The sequence below is a fragment of the Hippoglossus hippoglossus genome, chromosome 9 (assembly GCF_009819705.1).
Source record: "Hippoglossus hippoglossus isolate fHipHip1 chromosome 9, fHipHip1.pri, whole genome shotgun sequence".
Lineage (NCBI taxonomy): Eukaryota > Metazoa > Chordata > Actinopteri > Pleuronectiformes > Pleuronectidae > Hippoglossus > Hippoglossus hippoglossus.
In genome coordinates, this window is record NC_047159.1 from 27,366,960 (window position 1) to 27,388,502 (window position 21,543).

The 21,543-nt window shown below is 40.0% G+C and overlaps 1 protein-coding gene across 4 annotated transcripts; it reads left to right on the forward strand.

Moving 5' to 3' along the window:
• The first annotated feature begins 2,841 nt into the window (after window positions 1-2,841).
• LOC117767842 (folylpolyglutamate synthase, mitochondrial-like) lies at window positions 2,842-15,464 on the forward strand. 4 transcript variants are annotated; one of them, XM_034595784.1, is made up of 16 exons: window positions 2,843-3,080; window positions 3,254-3,358; window positions 3,764-3,817; window positions 3,899-3,963; window positions 4,624-4,738; window positions 6,089-6,166; window positions 6,374-6,435; window positions 6,562-6,664; window positions 7,201-7,278; window positions 7,928-8,084; window positions 9,479-9,559; window positions 10,338-10,485; window positions 12,504-12,579; window positions 12,651-12,714; window positions 13,875-14,235; window positions 14,296-15,464. In XM_034595784.1, exons 1-15 carry the CDS (start codon window positions 3,036-3,038, stop codon window positions 14,213-14,215), a joined length of 1,572 nt encoding a protein of 523 aa, XP_034451675.1. In that variant the 5' UTR covers window positions 2,843-3,035; the 3' UTR covers window positions 14,216-14,235; window positions 14,296-15,464. The 4 variants fall into 4 exon arrangements, with proteins under 4 accessions (XP_034451674.1, XP_034451675.1, XP_034451676.1 ...); XM_034595783.1 differs by having other exon boundaries at window positions 2,842-3,080; window positions 13,875-15,464; XM_034595785.1 differs by lacking the exons at window positions 2,843-3,080; window positions 3,764-3,817; window positions 3,899-3,963 and having other exon boundaries at window positions 3,267-3,358; window positions 13,875-15,464.
• Window positions 15,465-21,543: the final 6,079 nt, after the last annotated feature.

Genomic DNA, 21,543 nt, shown 5'->3' on the forward strand with positions numbered 1-21,543 from the left:
GTCACCCATTCCAACAGCACATCCATGAATGGCTAGAATTGCTGTCACTCTCTATGTTACATGTAGGTGTTCGCATCCTATTGGATAGTTAAGCCTAAAGTATGCATTCCTAAATCATATTGTGTCCTTACGTCTTGCCACTGGTGTAATATGCAAAAGAGTTACAGTTTGAGAGGGTTGAAGTTGGTGCCTCTCTGTCTGGGCACATATGAATTAGATATGAAAGTCGCTAAGCGTAGATGCTACAATGCACTGTAGGTTGGTCCTTTATCTATAACCTTACCTTGGTACTGCTTAGAGAGAGAAGATAGTGTGTGTAGAATTAGACAGGAACTATTCTCCTGTAAAGATATAATGTGTAATATACATTATATACATAATATATAGTGATACATACAGTAATGTGTGAGGATGAACAAAAATTCCTCGACAGTTGTGGCTTCTGAAATGAAATCAAGAATCTAGAACAGTAGGAGGTTATGATTTTTGGACTTTTTCCTCTGATGCAAAATGGCATGAAATGTCTCTTAGATGGGATTTTTATCAAAGGGCCTAGATGAGCAGATTAAGGAGGAGTTTTCAGGTTCAACCTGAAATCCCTGGTCTCCTTTAGATTAGACATTAGACGTCTTGGAAAGGGAAAATAGAAAACCTTACAGTCAAAGTCTGACACGACTTTCTGGCAATTTCAGCCTGGGCCACCACTATTGCCCATGTCAGTGCAGGATTCAGTTGCAGGTTCCCCTTGCTCCCAGGAGGTGGAGCCAATGCAATTGGGAAAAACTCAGCCTACAGCAGAGGAAAGACAAAGAAGAAACTGAGCTGGAAAATGCCTGTATTGTGGTGAACCGGCCGTTGCATCGACTTGTCCACCAACCTCATAAGTAATAATGGGAGTAGTGAACACTCAGTTTTGAAACCCTGTCCATTCCCTATATAGACTTTCCATGACACTGGAGCAAAAGGACATGTCTTGAAGCTGAACTGGTTAAAAAAAAAGTGAGATTAACCCTGAACAATTGTTTAAACTCTCAAAGGGACTGCCCTTGATGGTAAATGTTTGGCTAGAGACATCCATCACAATGGGATCTCACATACAACAATCCATCATTCAACATTGCAGTATCACAGTAACAGTCAACTGATTCTCATAAGCTCATGAGTAACCCTAAACCCAGCTCTGCCCAAACTCCACTAAGCTAAAGACACAATTATTTTGCTCATTTATCTAGTCTACCCTCATTGAATTGGGAATTCCCTAATAGTTTCTGATAGGGTTCCCTAATTCAGATCTCTTGGTTGAAAGAAGTTTTCAGAAAGTTCAGGGTTATTCTCTGGTTTTCATCCTATGTCTAATTGACAATCAGAGAGAACTAATCAGGACATTGAATCTTCTCTCTGCTGTGTTGCCAGTACTCCAGATTTGAAGCTTGCAAATTGTCTAAACTGAATATTCACATGAATCCTTAGTTTGCTCTGCTACAGGTATTTTCTTCTCCAGGTATCTCTGGAGTAACCACCCTTCTTCTAGCCCGGGAAGATGACACTGCAGTTCCAGTATGGAAGGGGACCAGACCTGCCCCTATAAGACCATTAAAGCTAACAAGCGTCACAGAACTCCAGTCCGGAATCTAGGTCAGGATGTCAGGTTATCTACCAAAAATATTTTACTGAAAAACTGATTCCAGAAAATTGTTTCCTATAAGTTTATCGGCCCATTTTGTATTGAAAAAGTCATTAATTCTAATGTAGTGAAACTTACCTTTCCCAACTCCATGCACATCCATCATACCCTGCATGTAACCCAGGTGAAAGCTGTCTCCACAAGCACTTAGGTCACATAATTGTAGTCAACTGTTGTAATCAACGTAGACTTCACACTGTTCTCTAAATTCTTGACTTGCCTTTTTAGAGTTAAATCCGTTTATCTGTCATACAGCTGACAACGCAGCACAAACTTGTGAAATTGATGTTTGAAGGTACATTTTTAGGCCACACTCCCATTGCTCACCTTAAAAAAAATCCCACACACAACCTTTGATGGACAACCTTGGAAGCTAAAATATTCCAGTGAGAAACGTAGCTAGTAGCAGTGATGATGCTACATGAGGGGGCTGTGGCTGAGAAGGTAGAGTGGGTCATACACTGCGCTCCTACAGTCTGAATTCCAAAGTGTCATTGGGCAAGATATTGAAGACAAAAGTGTAGAAAAGAAGTGTTGCTGAGAGACATGAAGCTGTGACAGAGAAGGCAGGTTAAACTTACAAGCAAAATGCTGGCATAGAAATAATGTTGTCATGTTGGTTATCACTGTGGTTGTTGTTTTTAACGTTAACAGTTCTTAAAATGCCTTAATTAAACACACAGTAACAGTGGAGCTGACTGACCTTAAAACTGCATGTGACATGAAACTCAGCTCAGGTGGGCGACCACTGTCCAAAAATCCATACATTTTCTCTTAGTCAGCTAAAATATACCAATCATCTGACACTGGGACTTAAAAATTACATGTGCCCATCAGATTAAGCTCATTTACTAACAACAAATCTGATCCAAGACCAGCAGAGAGTTCATGATGGATTATGAGGCAGGAACTTTGAAAACTTGACTTTATTGAAAGCAATGTAATCCCGTCAGTCGTTCTGATAGAGCATTTTTAATGAAAATCATACCTAAATATATAGTATTAGAGTAGAATATAGAATATTAGTTAGTTAAAACCAATGTTTTGACTCTGATGGCCACCTGTCTCTCTGTATATCTTTCCTCTGCCAGCATGCTTTTATGAGGCTATTAACTAGGAGGAACGGTTGCCTTGTGCAAACAGTGGCCTCTTGTTGAAAAAACAAAACAAAAAACAGCAGGAACATGATCACACCAGTTGGAGGTTTCCCATGCTCAGTCCAAGAGAGTCTATAACCGGCTGTGTTCTACATTATGCTGATTATATTGCCTTTATTCCGGCTTTATTTATATTGCTGTACTTTTCATGTCGTAGTTATAGACTGTTTATTTACTGATAAGGCTTTACTACCATGGTGAGTCAAACTGTGGTTGTGAACAGGACCAAAACTTTTCAGGTGAGTATCATTAAACATTTTATTAAATTCAAGCTTCCTTTATATGCACCATAACATGTAAGATATGAGTAAAATTTTTTTTTGTTTAACATGGTTTGATATTGGTTGAATTGTTGTTCCTATAAGTGTCAATGTGTGTGTTTGTGTGTGTGTGTGTGTGTGTGTGTTCTCAGAGAGCTGTGTGTGTCCTGAACAGCCTGCAGAATAATGGACGTATGAAGAATCCAGGCCTGCAGCTCCAGGCCATGCAGGGATTCCTCCATCGCACTGGCATTACTGTACGTACAAACATTACACCAGCATTCAGTCCATCATTATCCAAGTATCTCTGAGTTTTTTTGATTCAAACTAATTGTGAAGAAGAGCCCTCAACAACTGACCTGGTCACATCCAGTCTGATTTATTATCATTATAGTTTCTAAAGTGGAGTCTTACCTGTTGAGGATAACCTCATTGATAGCATTGAGGCTGCTGTAGTGACATGTAATGTAAAGTAAAGTAAAAAAATCTATATAGTACAACAGTGTAGTCAGTTGTAGTCCTGCATTCATGTAGAACAGCAATAATAAAGAATAAAAACAACTCAGGTGATGCATTCCAACACATGTAAATAACAGACGTCATATAGTCAGAACACTCAGGATCTGTGTTTACCACTATATCTGGACCTGTCATTTTTTCAGGTGGGTGAACTGGACAAACTCAACATCATCCATGTCACTGGGACTAAAGGAAAGGTATCAGACAGCAAAACCATCTTCTAATTTAACAGTGAAACAACAAAACCAACTATAAAAAGCTACATTTCCTTTTTCCAGGGATCAACGTGTGCTTTTACTGAAAGAATAATCAGGAATTGTGGCTTTCGCACAGGATTTTATAGGTATTTTATACATTATTTTGATCTTTTTCTAATTAATTAATTATAATTATTACTTACGAATGAAATATTTTAGAGAATAATTTCGCAAAATGCCAAGAATGATAATGGTGATACTCACAAAAATCTCTTATAAGTAGTGCACATTAGGGAAATACTCAGTTATAACAAAACCATATTAAATACGAAAACGTATTACAATATTATATTATCATCAGTGGTGTTCGGAGTCTGGACTTTGGCTGGTTTGCTCTCCGACTAATTAATGGTTAACAGATTTTGCCTGTCTGGGAGATAGCAGGAGTTTATCTGTAGTTTGCTTTGGGTATGGTGACATGCATATTTATCTTGTTAAAATAATCACCATGGAGGGAGGAATGAGCTCTATAGGTCAGAATCATGGTTCAATGGAGGGGCCTAAGCCAAGTAAGAGCAGAACCTTTTTACTGTTTGTTCATACCTATCACATATTAGTCTCAATGCTGTACAGTCCAATGACAATAACGACCACATTTTTACATCATAAGTTAATATACAGTATAACTTTCATATGTGTCCTTTTGGTGTGTAACACCCCTCACTACTTTCAAAAGTCCATGGGAAAGCTTTTTAAAATCCAGTGGATGAATTCAAGGATTGTAACCACAGTCTTTCTGCCTTTAGCTCTCCACACTTGGTTCATGTCAGAGAGAGAATACGCATCAATGGATGGCCAATCAGCATGCATCTTTTTACCAAGTACTTTTGGGAGGCTTATGAGCGACTGGATGACACAAAGGTAGGAACCTTTCATGATTTTAGTCCATATGACTTTTATGAAAGTGGATTACATGGATTTGTTTATGGTGTTCTCTGGTTTTAATAGGAAATAAATTACTATGAGCATCAGTCCAGACTTAGGTTTTTTACAACCACCACCACCACTTCACTCAGCTTTCACATTATTGTTCAGTACACTAGTACACACACTCTGATACCATCAGACCAACTTCAACTTTAAACTTCTCGTTTGCCTGGAGGACTTGTGAATGACATGTAAAATCAATGGAGGGGTTACCATCCAAGCAGGTCTGAAAATATTTTACTGACAAGTTATAAATACAATAACATAAATTATCAAAAATCACATATTTTACACTTATGTATTTGTATTTATCTTCATAATTGGCAGCCAGGTAACTATGTTGAGTACTACTCATCACCATTAATACAGAAGCCTGTACTCATTAATCCTATAATCTTGATTTACATCAACTGCATGTTATCTATGAGAATGTCGCCATCCATTGTACATGTCATTATATGTCCTGTGGAAACGTGGTAGGTCAGGTAGGCAAAAATATTTGTGCTGTAAGTGCAGATTATATTTTATTGGTTGTTTAAAGCAATTGTGGATTTATTTAGCCAACGTTTGAATTACCAGTTATTTACTTAACTGGGTAGAGCGGTCGTCCTCCAACCAGAAGGTCGGTGGTTTGATCCCAGTCTTCCCCATCAGCAGGCCAAAGTGTCCTTGGGCAAGATACTGAACCCCAAATGGCCCCTCATAGAAAAAAATGTTCGTCCCATAGAGCGCTGTATGAATGTGTGTGTGAATGTGTGAATGCCAATAAACTGTACTGTAAAGCGCTTTGAGTGGTCATCAAGACTAGACAAGCTCTATATAAATACATTACTGATTACGAGCTGTCTCCAAAAGTGGGAAGCAAATATGTGTTATCCTGTGTGCTGGCTTAGCTGGAAGTAGTGTATTGTTTTCACCCCTGTCTCTATTAGACTTCAAGAGAAAACTAACAGGGATTCTTTTTGACATGCCTTAGCCCAACCAAGCCCAACGTAGCTGCAGTCCCCCTGCTCTTGACACACAAGTTGTGCTTGTATTCCATTATTACAGATACTGTGTGTGCATTGTGAAAAGTCAAGCAGTCTAACCCAACCAACATGACCACAAAAAAGTCACAAATGACATAATACAAAGCTATCTGTGCATCGGACTATAGACATGACAAGGTTAGGGTTAGGGTTGAGCAGATGTGATATGTCAGGCTGCTGCTATGTGTCATGTGTTTAGATGTGTCTCATGTAAAAACCAACTGAGCTGCTCCAACAAACCTCCATGAATCCACAGGATGCCCATGGAGGCACCATGCCCTTCTATTTCCAGTTCCTGACGCTTCTGGCCTTTCACGTCTTCCTGCAGGAGAGGGTAAAGCTGCACACAGCAGCCCACCACAGTGAACCATTACATACCCCTGTACCCCAACACACACACACACACACACACACACACACACACACACACACACACACACACACACACACACACACACACACACACACACACACACACACACACACACACACACCCTCAAAAAGCCTGACACTGTTCTTTGTGGCTTTTCTCTGAGCACAGGTGGATTTAGCAGTCATTGAAGTGGGGATTGGAGGGCAGTATGACTGCACAAATATAATTAGGTAATGTTTTGGATAAAGGAATGGTTTTATATATATTTTAGATGTATAATCTGTCTTGCTTAATAAAATAAAACTAAATGTTTTCTATTCATGCTGCAGTAGTTGATCATTGTGATTGGTCCATAGGAAGCCATGGGTGTGTGGGATCACATCTCTTGGTTTTGATCACTGTAGTCTGCTTGGAGACACAATGGAGAAGATTGCTTGGCAGAAGGCTGGGATATTTAAGGTAGGACAAAGTTCCTTCACTAAGTGTTACAAACAGATCAAATGCTTATTAGACGAATGTTAACAATATGATATCATATTTATTTCATTCAGTGATTTACCCAAGCATCTATTTTACAAGTGTACACCACAGAGAAAGAAAACAGTCAGAAAAAAAACACATAAAGCCTTATACACATTTACAAACTCCACATAATAGATTTGAAAATTAAAATGTATAAATCAGCTGGTAATATCAGACTTTTAAGTTTGAAAACCCTCTGTAGTTAATTTGATCCACAAGGTGAGGCAGTAAAGGAAATATGGCACTAACTATCTTTCCATGGAGTACACAGTGATGATTATGATCTTGTAATGAGGTGCAAAGCACATTGTTTTTAGCTGAAGTGATATCAGGCACAGATATGATGGTTGTGAGGACAGATCCCCTGTGTTGAGTTCCATAATTAAAGCAATTAGAAAGAACTTCAACTTACTGCAATAACAATGAGGGCAGACCGATGTAGTTTATGTTGTGATGGCTGCCTCTGTCCTCAGCCAGGTGTACCAGCGTTCACTGTCCGACAACAGCCCAGTCCCCTGACAATCCTGCAGCGCCGAGCTGAAGACATCGGGGTGAGAAGAAAGACACTGTGTTTAGCCCTCACTTATATGGGAGTAAGGCCACGTCCACACTAATATGTGTAATATCTTCTGACTGGGTCGTGTCAGTCAATTTACTTGACAGTGAATACAAAACGTTGCTAGCACTGTAAATTCCACCTCATCATTTATCCTCGAAAATAAATCCCTTTTCTTAATCTTCACCAGCTTCTCTGGCATTGTATTGGCACATGCATGATCCGTGTACATTAATCAAATCCAATTTGAAAATTTGTATTGGGCCAAAGTGCTACATTAACGGTCATGTAATATATGCTTTCAGTCAGGTGTGTTAATATGGACAGAGATTACTCAGCGGTCACCTTGACGAAGATTGAAGACTTTTTTAAATGAAAATGTGTTTGTGTGGACATACAAATTTACATGTAACCTTAAACAATACAATAATGGATAGAGACACATGGGACCTATATGTTAATAATACAATAAAAACCCTCATCCTTGAATAATAAGTTCAAATCAGTTTTGACCATTGAACCGTTATGACGTGGAGTTGTGAGTCACTGTGTGATTTAGTTCTTTACAGATAACTTAAATGTTAGCCTTTACAGCACACATCTATGTGATAAAGGCATCTGAACTTGTTCGTGACCCTCTACAGTGTCCTCTGGACGTCTCTCCTGAGCTGGATCAGTACGAAGCTGTGGTCGGGCCCATGAGCCTGGGACTGTCGGGGAAACACCAGCGCTCAAATGCATCACTTGCCCTGCAGCTCAGTTACAGCTGGCTGCAGCGCCACAAAGCCGAGGACAAAAGAGGTGGGCACTTTTTCTTTGATCAGGTGAAAATGGAATAAGTGCACTGTGGGAAATATGTTGTATGAGCAGTTGTATGAGCAGGTCAAATGTAATCCTGCAATGATTGTTGATTTTAAATGAAAAGTAACAACTGCAAAAAGTCAATGGACATCAAACTGTACTGCAGAAGACTTTAAACAAGCAAATGAGTCAACTTTTAGAAAAATATTTACTGATGTTATAAATCAAGTGAGAAGGTTTCTCATAAACTTAAATACTAACGGACATATTTTAGCAGTGTAGTTACTCTGCTCACTATAGTCATTTTCATACATCACCTCAGGAGCAAAGCTGGGGAATTGGGACTTTCTCCAGTTTTTTCTCCTTTCACACATGAACAACACAGCAGAAGATTATCTGCTTAGACACATTCACAACAGCATAGAAATGTCTGGAGCATTCAGGTGAGAGGTGGCACAGCAGGCAGAGGCAGGAGGTATTGTATTCATTCTGCTGCGGAGATAACACGTCTTTGTTTACAGCTACATCAGAAGAGGCATCGGCCCTTATCACCGAAACCTCTCTTGCCATCTTCGACTGTGTTTTCTACGTGTGTGGCACCGCTTTTTCATCCAGAGATATTTGTTTTGCTTTTATTTAATTTATGTGCCTGTCATTTGTTAAAAATGTTATCAGCAGGCCTGCGGTGAATCCTGCATATATAGGATCTCCTGCTGTGTTCTCACATCGGCTCCTCTTACTTTCTGCAGACTTTGTACTGGGGGGTTGACCGTAGAAAGTCCACAGAAAGTCTAGAGAAGGGGTTGGCCGGAACATAATCAAGCTCCTAGTTTTCTCTGCACTCTGCACTTTCTCTGCACTCTTTGGGTTTACCATGACACAGTTGTTCCCCCTCTGATAGGGTCTGGGTGATGGTGCAGGAAGTTTTGAGCTCCACCTTTCTTAAAACCCTGCCATGTGTGCACTGTAAGTTGTTTGGGGGCTGCACTGCTCACGTTCTTACTTTTTCTTCACTCCAGGAAACATGTAGAAAAGCAATGTTTAAAGCTTCCTGGAGATCCAAAAAACAAAAAATTCCCAGTTAACACTACATTTCCTCGAGTCCTCAGCTCCAAGTTTGAAGACAATCAGATGAGCGGGACACCAGAGATTCCTCCATTCATACTTACTGTAGATGAGCTAACAAGCAGGTGTCTTCTTGTGAAAATGAACTTTTTCCACTTATTACTTTACCTGAGGCAACTTATCCTGTGGTCTGCATGATATAAGCTTGTGAGCCAACACCTCACCACAAAGGTTGTGGGTTTATTTGATTTCTTCCTTGTTTGCTGTGCAGATATTGCCTGTTAAATGTGTGGATAATGCTGAAACCTCACACTTGTGAATACTTGCAGGTGGTCTCAGCTTAGTTCCTGCAGGCTGCAGACTGAGCTCTCAAGCTGCCCCGTTCCAGCCCAGCACAGCCATGCTAAAAGGCAAGTTCCAAAAGTGAAGATAGAAATAAACGGGTATCTGCACTAGTGTATGTTGGTAAAAACTCTGCTTCATCGAAATCTATAAAATCTTACATAAACATTGATTATGCAAGATTTCAGCCCCCCTTTTCACCCACTTCCACCCCTATTAACTTCTTAGTTAGCTTAAAACCTGACTGACTCGCTTAACTTGTCACATTAAATAACTACTGTATAATTAAATATCACTAGTTCACTTTCTTTTTGTTCCTCTGAAATTGCTGCCACTAGGGATCGCTCATCAAAACAAGTGTGTTAATGGAAGTTGACATTGTCAGTGTAGTCAGACTTCTCCTGGTTAGGATTCCTTCAGTATTCATGGTTCAGGAGGTTTTTAACAGGAGATGAATTCTCCTCAGAGGTCTCCTCCTCCTCCATAAACAGGCCTGCTGATTAACTCCAATAAAGACACTGAGTAGGACACCCTCATGTTGAAATTCCCTGTTCGATGGACAAACGACGAATCAGAGGAACTGAAAACATTTGGTTTGTTTAGCTTATTTCTCTGACAACGTAAGATCCAGACGTCCATGTATAATATATCTATAATATATCCTTTACTGCACCAAATACCCAGCTGTTAAATCTGCTCTCCTCTATTTAGCTCAGGTGTACCTTATGTAAATTTGATGTCTTTGTGTGTTTCTTCTGTATATTTTCCTAAGATCTTTTGTTCTGCCTTGAAAAGGTGCTGGATAAATCAACTCGCCTTACCCTCTCCCTCCCTCTCCTCCTCCAGGTCTACAGGAAACAGAGTGGTTGGGACGAAGCCAGACGCTGAAGTGTGGCTCTGTCACATATTACCTGGATGGAGCACATACCACAGCCAGTATGCAGGCCTGCGTCTGCTGGTTCAGACAGGAGATGATGCAGAGGGACCAGACTCAGTAAGAGGAAACTAACAACACTGCAGTTTGACTCCACAGACACAAGTTGGAGATCAGTGAATGATGACAATACAAGACCTTTAAGGTTCAGACATTGAAATTCTAGTTGTAATTTGGGGTTCTTAACACCTAATATTGCTTCAAAAGCTGCCCCACTTTTTAAGTGAAACCACTTGTCATCAAAACCCACAATGTGAAATGTATGTGTGGTCCTCAGATCCCTAGGTATGCTGAATAGATATGACCATTTAGAAATACTCTGTTACCATTAACCAACGTAATTAAAGTGTTATGGTGATATATAGTCTTTCACTCACACTACTCCACTCCTCCGCTCCATTCACTGGTTACCAGTGGCTACCCGTATCCGTTTCAAAACATTAGTACTTGCGTACCGTGCTGCGAACGCATCGGGTCCAGTCTACATCCAGGACATGGTCAAACGCTGCACCCCAGCCCGTTCACTCCGCTCTGCATCTGCCAGTCGGCTTGTTGCTCCCTCACTGCGAACTAATCACGACTGTTTGCTGTCCTGGCTCCTAAATGGTGGAATGAGCTCCCCATTGACATCAGGACAGCAGAAAGTCTAAACATCTTTCGCCGCACACTAAAAACACACCTCTTCTGACTACACCTTGAATAAAAGTTTAAACTAACAATTTAGTAGCACTTAAATGGCACTTACTTATAGCACTTTGTAGTTTGGCTTTCTTGAAGAAATAGTACTTTCTTGATTCTTGTTGTTCCGGGTTTGTACCCTCATGGTTGAGTGCACTTATTGTAAGTCGCTTTGGATAAAAGCGTCAGCTAAATGAAATGTAATACAGGGTATATATATATAATCGTTTTATATTTATCTATATATTGATACACAGTTATTACATCCCATCACTGTGTGTAGTTGTGGAATCAGATACTCACTAAAAAGTGAAATATTTGAATTATATCAAATCATTTACTTGCTGGATCTAAGGAAATGTGTGTTTTGACAGTTGGTTCACTGAATTATACAATATGTATTCTCCTAGTTTACCATGTCTGTTTCTTGCTGCAGCTGAGCTATCTGTCTCCAAAATGTGGTGAGGGAGTTTACTTTGTGGTGCTCAAGGATACACTGTTTCTGGAAAGAGACAACCACAAAAAGGAATTTCATTTCTCAGTGGATGGATCCATTAAACCAAAACTATCTGGATAACAATAGAGAGAATCAATCAATCAATCAAATTTAATTTGTATAGCCCATATTCACAAATCACAATTTGTCTCATAGGGCTTTAACAAGGTGTGACATCCTCTGCCCTTAACCCTCAACAAGAATAAGGAAAAACTAAAAAAAAACCTTTTAACAGGGGAAAAAGAAGGTAGAAACCTCAGAGAGAGCCACATGTGAGGATCCCTCTCCCAGGACGGACAGAAGTGCAATAGATGTCAAGTGTAAAGGAGAACATCACCAAGATAAAGGTTTTAGCAGCATTGATAAGAATACAAATTTTGAAGCATAACTGAAGGTCAATGAATTGATGGATTATTGTCAGTAACGGTCGAGGATCCGAGGAGAAATACTATATATCAAGCAGTCTTGTTGCAATCATAGTCTATGGTCAGCAGCCAGCAAGATCATGATCCACCATCAAGATCGGATGCCACTATAGTCCACAGTCATTATCCACTGCCGCCATTAGGATCCACCATCAGAGAAGAACTATGTGTTTCTTTATGTTTTTGTTGTTGTTGTTTTAGAGGAGTGACTTTCAGAACTATAGATCTTCTTCTGGGGTGGCTGTGGCTGAGGGACTAGAGTGTGTGTCCTCCAAGCAGAAGGTGGTTCGATCCCAGTCTTCCCCATCAGCATCTGAAGTGTCATTGGGCAAGATACTGAACCCCAAATTGCCCCTCAGTGCTGCCCATAGATGCACTGTATGAATGTGTGTGTGAATGGCAATAAACTGTACTGTGCTTTGAGTGATCATCAAGACTAGAAAAGTACTATATAAATACAGAGCATTTCTGTCTTGCAGGAGCCGTGCACTTAAAATCCTGCTCTTTAACACAACAGGAGAGAGGGACTCTGCTGCTTTACTCAAAGTGCTGCTGGTGAGTCGAACACAATCCTCAGTACTCCTACAACACCTACATGACACTAAGTGACTGTGTGTGACTTGCAGACCTGCCAGTTTGACTACGCACTCTTCTGTCCCAACGTCGCTGAAACACCTGCTGACAACACAGGTGAGATGCATGTGATCCTTTAACTTGATCTCACCCTGCTGGCATTTGGGTGGAACTCTGGGGCTTGTTGAACAAAGTGAGGCATTTGGCTCTCGAATACAGATTCGTTCACACTGTGTGATCTGGGAGAGATTTAGTGTGAATCAGTTGTCAGACATCCAATCAGATGTGAGAGAACTCCAATGAGAGAGATAAAGGTTTGAAAGATATTAAAGAATATTTCAAGAAATATTAGAGAGCCAAAAAATGGAATTTGGTGAATCTTACGTGATTTTTGCATCTGTTAACACAGAATGGATGGAACAGATGGGACACTAGCAATAAAGAAAGATGAACAAATAATTTGCAAGATAGAGAGTTTTGTGTAATTTTCATAAATTTCCCATGAGATCTTGATTCAGAAAAAATCTGGCACATTGAGGGGACTGATATCTATGAGTGTGTGCACATTTAATGCTGACTGAATTCAAGGAGACGACTGAGCCTCAAGTCAATGATTAATTCTGCATATTCTACAACTATTAGACCATTAACCATGTGTTGGTCTATCAACAGACTAACCTTCTAAATACGTGATAGTAAGTAAGGAAGTTGTTGTACATGAATTACAATCTTCATATGCTTTGCTCAGTATGGGTTTATATGGTAGTAATTACACATTCTTTCTGAAAAGCACTTAATAAACCTGGTCTGTCTTCTATGTACGATAACTACAAGTGTAATTAATGCCCAAATAACTGGAGTCACACAACTACTGCATTTAACACTTAACACTTTAACATTGAATCTCTTTTTAATTGGTGTATGTTAATACAAACTGTTATTGCTATACTTGATTGTTTCTGGTTTGTCCATGGATCACCTCTCCATATTTCTCTTTTCTACAGTAAGTTGTTTTTGTCACTAACATTGGGTTGGGGGTGAGGGTTAAGGGTGGGGCGTTGATTTAAAACTTTCAACAATATATCTTCAGATGTCCTTGACATGTTAAAACAGGTTTTAGGAAGGTCAATAATACATTACTGACAGTGGATGGCAAATACAGTATGGTGGATATTGTTAAAATGAGTCAGCAGGGTTTATTATAGTTTCTTGTTAGTGTGATTTACTCTTAGTTTTTACATGTACTCCTGCTTCTCCCATGCTGCTGATCTCTGCAGCTCATCACAGCATCAGTGTGTGTGTGCAGCGCCTGCTGGCTCACTGCAGAGCAAACCAGAGCAGCTGGCAGAGCCTGAACGCAGCAGAAACAATCCATCATCACCAGCGCCACCTGGTGACCAGCCCTGTGAGTCACAGCCTGGTGTTCCCCTGCATCCTAAGCGCCCTCCGATGGATAAACCAGGAAGAACAGCCAGTGTCGAAACCCGCTGGATCCGTGGGCTCCACTGAGTTCTGTGGCAGGCTGAGAGAGACGGGTACCATGTCTGTGCTGGTGACTGGAAGTCTGTACCTGGTGGGAGGAGTGCTCAAACATCTGGAGCCTACATTGGACTCATGACTGATCTGAACCATTACTGTTTCACTGCTGACTCAGGGACATAGTCTCTTTGATAAACACTCTACACTAATGGTTTACATTCAACAGTTACATACACAGTTATTTACACAGTTTGTACCACAGTCACTCTGCAACAGTATTTCTATCATTTTCACATCTGCAGACAAAATCTGTTCTACCCAACAGTTCATTGATATTCTAGTTTTATAAATAGTGTTTTGGTCTCGAACAATCCCAGGACTGTTTCTAGAGATTCTGAAGACCACCTTCATAGTGATAACAACTCCTACATGATATTTTAGCCAGGGGATTTTTCAAGGTGCCACTATGACATCAGGTGATGAAGCCAAAAGTATGTGGAGCATTTACAATATGTGGCTTGTTTCTTTATAAAAAAGATTGGCCATTGTAAGGTTGGCACTGAGACAAACCCGGTTCTGCAGTCCAAGTGTATTTTTATTATTTTTTTCAGTTGCAACTTGTTTCCTCGTGCAGCAATATTAACAGTGCAGGCCTGATTTTTTAAAGAAAATATAGACAGAAGGAAAAAATACAAAAATAATACTGGTAACAAAAACTATAAAAATAAATAAAAGTTAATCTTGGGTGAAACACAAAACTCAGCTCTGCATTAGGCAATGCCCACTTTAACTATTGGGCCACTGGCTTGACTCTGTTCCAGGTAAAATCATCTCACACTCCCCCCTGGACCTCCAGCCTCCACCTGTACTGGCTAGGTCTTAACAGGGCACGGGCTAACCCTGTGACACTCACTAGAAAGCTGTGTCTCTGTTTACATGGCTGGTTTAATATGAAACTCTGATGATATTTAATAGACACAACATGATCTGTTTCAATTATACTACTGAAAAAGATTTAAAAAAGTGATGAAAAGTTCATCATGGAATAAAGTCATCCTGTGAGTGCATATTGAAGTCTGTCTCCCTATACAAATAAATTGTGGCAGCAAATATGTTTTGGAAATGCACTGCATGTATTAGCAATGGATTCAGAGTGCAGTCGGCCAAAGCACATGACTGTCACAACAGTGGCCAGAGCCCACATCCGGAGTCCTACCTGCAGCCAGGTCCATGCAACAAAAGCACCATCACTGGAGACGGATCATAGTTTGTTTTTGTGTGTGTATGTGTATACTGAAGTCACATGTTCAGACACAGTTGGTATAATTCAGATATCTGAACATTGTCTCAGAGATGTATTATGTGATGTTACACATTAAAGAAACTGATGTGCATTCTTATTGTTTCATATCAAAACACTGATGATGACCAATGCTAAGCCTGGAATACAGATCAGGCAAAGCAGCAACTACTCGGTTCCACAAACCCTCAGAACTTCTAAAGACTCACTCACACTCAACTTTTAATTGGATTAAAGTATAGTTGTGACTTTTAAATTATTTTAGTTCAAGTGAGGCAACCTGATTTCACTGACTAATTAGAGCTCCTCGAAAGTGTTTGTAAAAAGGCCTATAATAAGAAGTACCTGAGCCTCTATTTTGAAAATGAGAGTGCACCTTTAAGTTAAGTTTTACAAACTTTTTATGAAATGAATGTGATATTTCATCAATGTTATATATAAAAAATGCAAGCCTTATAAAATGACACACCATTCAGAGAATAGACATACATGTCTGTCTGGCCTGTCCTGAATCCCCTGCTGTGAATTCCTGGTAGGAATGTCAGAGCTAAGCTGACAGGCAGACACAATCTTAAAAGCTCAGTGGAATTCAATGTTTTTCTATTATATTTACTTTTCAAATATTACTAGAGGAAGTTTGCTTTGATCCCTCCTAGCCTTGTTCCAATCCCTTTTCATTACTTGAGTATTTGAGCGGCCATACTTCAGACCAGGTTTGGGTGACGAAGGGTTAATGGGGGATGTTTTAGAAGGTCGAGGGGCCCACTGGGGGTGGGGTGAAGTAGGCACTACTCGGATCTGCTGTCTCTCTAGCTTATTAGCCCCTCATCAAGATTACTGCACACATGGGGCCAGTGGACAGGACAACAGATTGAGGCCTGACAATCTCTTTGTACCATACAGGGAAAATATCATTAGAGGTCAGCTGTTTTTCTGTACAGCAGACATTCTCATATTAAACTCGGAGATTTAGGCACACATCCACCTAGTTTATTGAAAAGAAAATATGTTGTATAGTACGATGTAGACTCCAGGAGAGCATGGATCACATCTTAATAAGAGCCAAAAGAGAATGACAGACCCATGTACAGACATGTAGTGAGTAAGACCCCAGTTGGCATGTAAATCACTTTATTGTGCTAATCAGGTATTAGAGACAACGGGAGCAATTAGTGAAATCACAACACAGATCTGTTTAGGCGAGTTACTGTCAGGAAACAACATTTCTCCCTCAGTGAGAAACCTCAGGGATTTGGTCACGTATCTAATACTGCGGCTCTTTAAGATGCTTGGACAGGCCAGAATCCTCTTACTGGGGCTCCCACTCTGCACTAATTCTCCAGAAGAGGAGGAAAAAACATGGTTGTAGTTATCATCATTAATTTATTTGCAGAAAAGAACAATGAAACTTCAACAGACTGACAGAATGCTACATGTCTGAATCTTAACAAATATTGTTCAAATTCCATTGAATTTTGTACTTTTATGTTCATGGTCCCCAGAGGAGAGTTCCTAATGATGATGGAAAACCTTTGATCTCTGCCAAATTGAACCACACTTCTTAGACTTTCATGGTCCACAGTGGATGGATTATCAAGTCTGGATGACCACCAATGTCTTCTAACTAAATATGAAAAAATAAACATACAAAGTACATTTTTTCAGGATTGTTAATTGGTGTGGGCCTGGTGAAAATGGGGGGGGCATACATGTTTTGAATCCCTTTTTGTTATTTATTTTGATTCAAAACTGTATAGTGTTCCAAAATAACAAAAATAAAGTTATTGTCTTTGGTATTTTCTTAGTTAGTTCCTTTATAAAGTGCATTTCACCTTTCAAGTTTAAACACAAAATAACTACATCCTGGCTTAATGCCTTTCTAAACTCCAAATATAGCAAGCAAGGCCATTCCAAACCTTAGGGGAGTCGAATTATCCAACTCTCTATTGCTCTTACATGTGTATGAGGTGCATTTAGAAAATCCCAGGCAGAGGACATAGAAGCTGAACTCAGAGGTGAACAAGGTTCAATAAGTGAGCACCAAGATTTATTCTAAAATGAACAGAAAGCCAGTGCAGAGAGGTTATAGGTGTAATAGGTGTATTATTTCACCATCTGTTGAATCAATGTTAAAAGCCCAGTAGCACTGTTTTAATTGGTTTGTAAACAGAGTAAGGGGTGATTTATAAGAGAGGACTTACAGTTGTTCAGTATTGATGCAATAATAGCATGTAACACCTACATTTGGCTGTTTCTGAGGTGAAAGACACACAATGGAGTCTATGCTTTTATTTTGAGCCTCAAAACTCATGGATTGTGTAGACTGGACAGAGAAGATGAAGAAAATAAGGAGGTTCACAGAGGTTCTGCCTGATGGCTGAGTGAAGGTTATCGGGGAAAATCATTTTCACTCCAGCTTTATCTGCATATATCTACATGTCATCAAATTCCTAATTAAATTTCAATAGTTTTTCAGAAAGGAAAATAAATGAAAAATGTTACTGGATGTCATCAGCTTAAAAATAGCAGGACATATTATTAATAGGGGGATTTTTCCTCGTGTGTCCGAACATTGACCCCTGGGGGACACCGCATGGCAAACCAACTGAGACTGACAAAGTCCTATTTGTGGCATAAGGGGAAAAACACTTCAATGCAGTACCAAAGATGCTAAACAGCTAGCTTAATGCACTCTGTTGAAAAAGAGAGGTTTACAATATTCATCATGGAAGATCAGTACAGTTAAAATCGAACCTAACCCTGAGAAGTCAAATGAGTGCGAGGCTCCGGACCATCTCCTGCCAGCCCCTGGATTATGTCCACATGAGTCCAGGTGAGAACACAGCAAGAGATCCACTGTGAGCAAGATTGCATGTTGATGATGTTTCTAATACAAGGAAAACGCTACAAAAAGACACAAAAAAACAAGAACAAAAGAAAACAAATATCTCATGATGAAGTAGCCGTGCCATAGACATAGAAGACACCAACAAAGATGTCAAGAGAACTTTTGGTTATAAGGGCCGATGCCGTTATTGATGTGCTGTAAACAAAAACTAAAACTGCTCTCTGCTGTGGAATCAATATGTTACATTCTGCCTGCTGTGCCACCCCTCACTTGAACGCTCCAGAGATTTGATTTCTGTGTTGTGGTGAATGCGTCTGAGCGGAGAATCTCCTGCTGCGTTATTTATGTGTGAAAAGCAAACTCTTGTAAGTCCGGACCCCATTGTATAAATATTCTCCGGAGTTCATGTCTGACAACGTCTTATGACAGTTTCAGATGTCCTTAAAGGGCTGCAATAGTGTCTGTTTACACAGAACAAAAGAAGCTCAAGACAGAAGGATTTTTGGAACCACTGGACTGGTTGAGGGTGAGATGTTTGCCATCTTTAGAATATTTAAGAAGATAAAAAATAATTTTTCTTAAATTTCTTTTAGGTGGGGGGTCAACAAACTGAAGCAAGACTCAACAAAAACAACACAACATTCACTTTCACAGAGAGATTTTTTAGGTCTCGCAAAACAGCAAACAACGGCTCAATAAAAGACATTACTTACACCACATCCAGTTAGTCAACTCTGTTTCTCATAACAACAGCTGGAGAAGCCCTGGGTTTAAGCTCATCCTCATACTTGCTGCTGAATCTGTAAATCAGGTGGTTCCGGACCTCTCTCCTCTTTTTTCATGTTGGGGTGTTTTTGTAAAGAAATGACCAGATTTGCCGCAGTTCCCCTGAAACCGGTCAGCTCGCAGCAGACGTAACTCAGTGACATTGGACCTACCTGATACGGCCTCGAGGGTCGACCAATCACTTTAGATTAAACATTTTTAATTAATACCTATCGGCTGTAAAAAAAAAGTGGGAGTGTCCGGGGCACAGAGAGCTGCGTCCCATGGAAAATCTGGAACAACCAATTAAAGAGCCAAAACTTTCAGGATCCACATTCACATGCATTTGGCCAGCACCCCGGACCTGGAAGTATTATGTATTTAGACAGAAATTAACCACATACAATTTGAAACAAACTTATATTGAATGCTCACAGGCGATTATTTGTCTCGGGATCTTGAAGGGGGCGGCCCCGTATTGACCAGCCGCCACTGGCAGCCACTGTCAAAGAAGACAGCATAGTTGATAGCCTATGCCTTAACGAGACTTAAGGATATTTCTTGCTAGAGGATATTAGATTAGAGAAGTAAGAGGATCACTCAGCTTTCACCATGTCATTAAGGGAGTCCATACGTTCTCTGAAATACAGGCTTTCCACATTTGTCTAAAGTCTAAAACTCCAGGTATTTTCAATGACCCATTGATATGGGGTTTTTTTGGAGGGGATTGTCTGAAATTTAAGAAGGCCACTTTATCCAGGACTATTGATTGTCAAATTATTTTGATTGACTTATTATTTTTTTTCATCTTTAAAAACAATGTTACTATCAAACAGTGGCAGCAAATATCATAATTCTGAGGTGAAAGACACACAATGGAGTCTATGCTTTTATTTTGAGCCTCAAAACTCATGGATTGTGTAGACTGGACAGAGAAGATGAAGAAAATAAGGAGGTTCACAGAGGTTCTGCCTGATGGCTGAGTGAAGGTTATCGGGGAAAATCATTTTCACTCCAGCTTTATCTGCATATATCTACATGTCATCAAATTCCTAATTAAATTTCAATAGTTTTTCAGAAAGGAAAATAAATGAAAAATGTTACTGGATGTCATCAGCTTAAAAATAGCAGGACATATTATTAATAGGGGGATTTTTCCTCGTGTGTCCGAACATTGACCCCTGGGGGACACCGCATGGCAAACCAACTGAGACTGACAAAGTCCTATTTGTGGCATAAGGGGAAAAACACTTCAATGCAGTACCAAAGATGCTAAACAGCTAGCTTAATGCACTCTGTTGAAAAAGAGAGGTTTACAATATTCATCATGGAAGGCCAGTACAGTTAAAATCGAACCTAACCCTGAGAAGTCAAATGAGTGCGAGGCTCCGGACCATCTCCTGCCAGCCCCTGGATTATGTCCACATGAGTCCAGGTGAGAACACAGCAAGAGATCCACTGTGAGCAAGATTGCATGTTGATGATGTTTCTAATACAAGGAAAACGCTACAAAAAGACACAAAAAAACAAGAACAAAAGAAAACAAATATCTCATGATGAAGTAGCCGTGCCATAGACATAGAAGACACCAACAAAGATGTCAAGAGAACTTTTGGTTATAAGGGCCGATGCCGTTATTGATGTGCTGTAAACAAAAACTAAAACTGCTCTCTGCTGTGGAATCAATATGTTACATTCTGCCTGCTGTGCCACCCCTCACTTGAACGCTCCAGAGATTTGATTTCTGTGTTGTGGTGAATGCGTCTGAGCGGAGAATCTCCTGCTGCGTTATTTATGTGTGAAAAGCAAACTCTTGTAAGTCCGGACCCCATTGTATAAATATTCTCCGGAGTTCATGTCTGACAACGTCTTATGACAGTTTCAGATGTCCTTAAAGGGCTGCAATAGTGTCTGTTTACACAGAACAAAAGAAGCTCAAGACAGAAGGATTTTTGGAACCACTGGACTGGTTGAGGGTGAGATGTTTGCCATCTTTAGAATATTTAAGAAGATAAAAAATAATTTTTCTTAAATTTCTTTTAGGTGGGGGGTCAACAAACTGAAGCAAGACTCAACAAAAACAACACAACATTCACTTTCACAGAGAGATTTTTTAGGTCTCGCAAAACAGCAAACAACGGCTCAATAAAAGACATTACTTACACCACATCCAGTTAGTCAACTCTGTTTCTCATAACAACAGCTGGAGAAGCCCTGGGTTTAAGCTCATCCTCATACTTGCTGCTGAATCTGTAAATCAGGTGGTTCCGGACCTCTCTCCTCTTTTTTTCATGTTGGGGTGTTTTTGTAAAGAAATGACCAGATTTGCCGCAGTTCCCCTGAAACCGGTCAGCTCGCAGCAGACGTAACTCAGTGACATTGGACCTACCTGATACGGCCTCGAGGGTCGACCAATCACTTTAGATTAAACATTTTTAATTAATACCTATCGGCTGTAAAAAAAAAGTGGGAGTGTCCGGGGCACAGAGAGCTGCGTCCCATGGAAAATCTGGAACAACCAATTAAAGAGCCAAAACTTTCAGGATCCACATTC

Coding starts and splice junctions, on each gene's coding strand:
- LOC117767842 (XM_034595783.1), top strand. CDS start 3,036: ATGGTGAGTCAAACTGTGGTTGTGAACAGGACCAAAACTTTTCAG. Junction 3,359..3,763: donor TCCATCGCACTGGCATTACT/GTACGTACAAAC, acceptor TCATTTTTTCAG/GTGGGTGAACTGGACAAACT. Junction 10,486..12,503: donor ATGCAGAGGGACCAGACTCA/GTAAGAGGAAAC, acceptor TCTGTCTTGCAG/GAGCCGTGCACTTAAAATCC.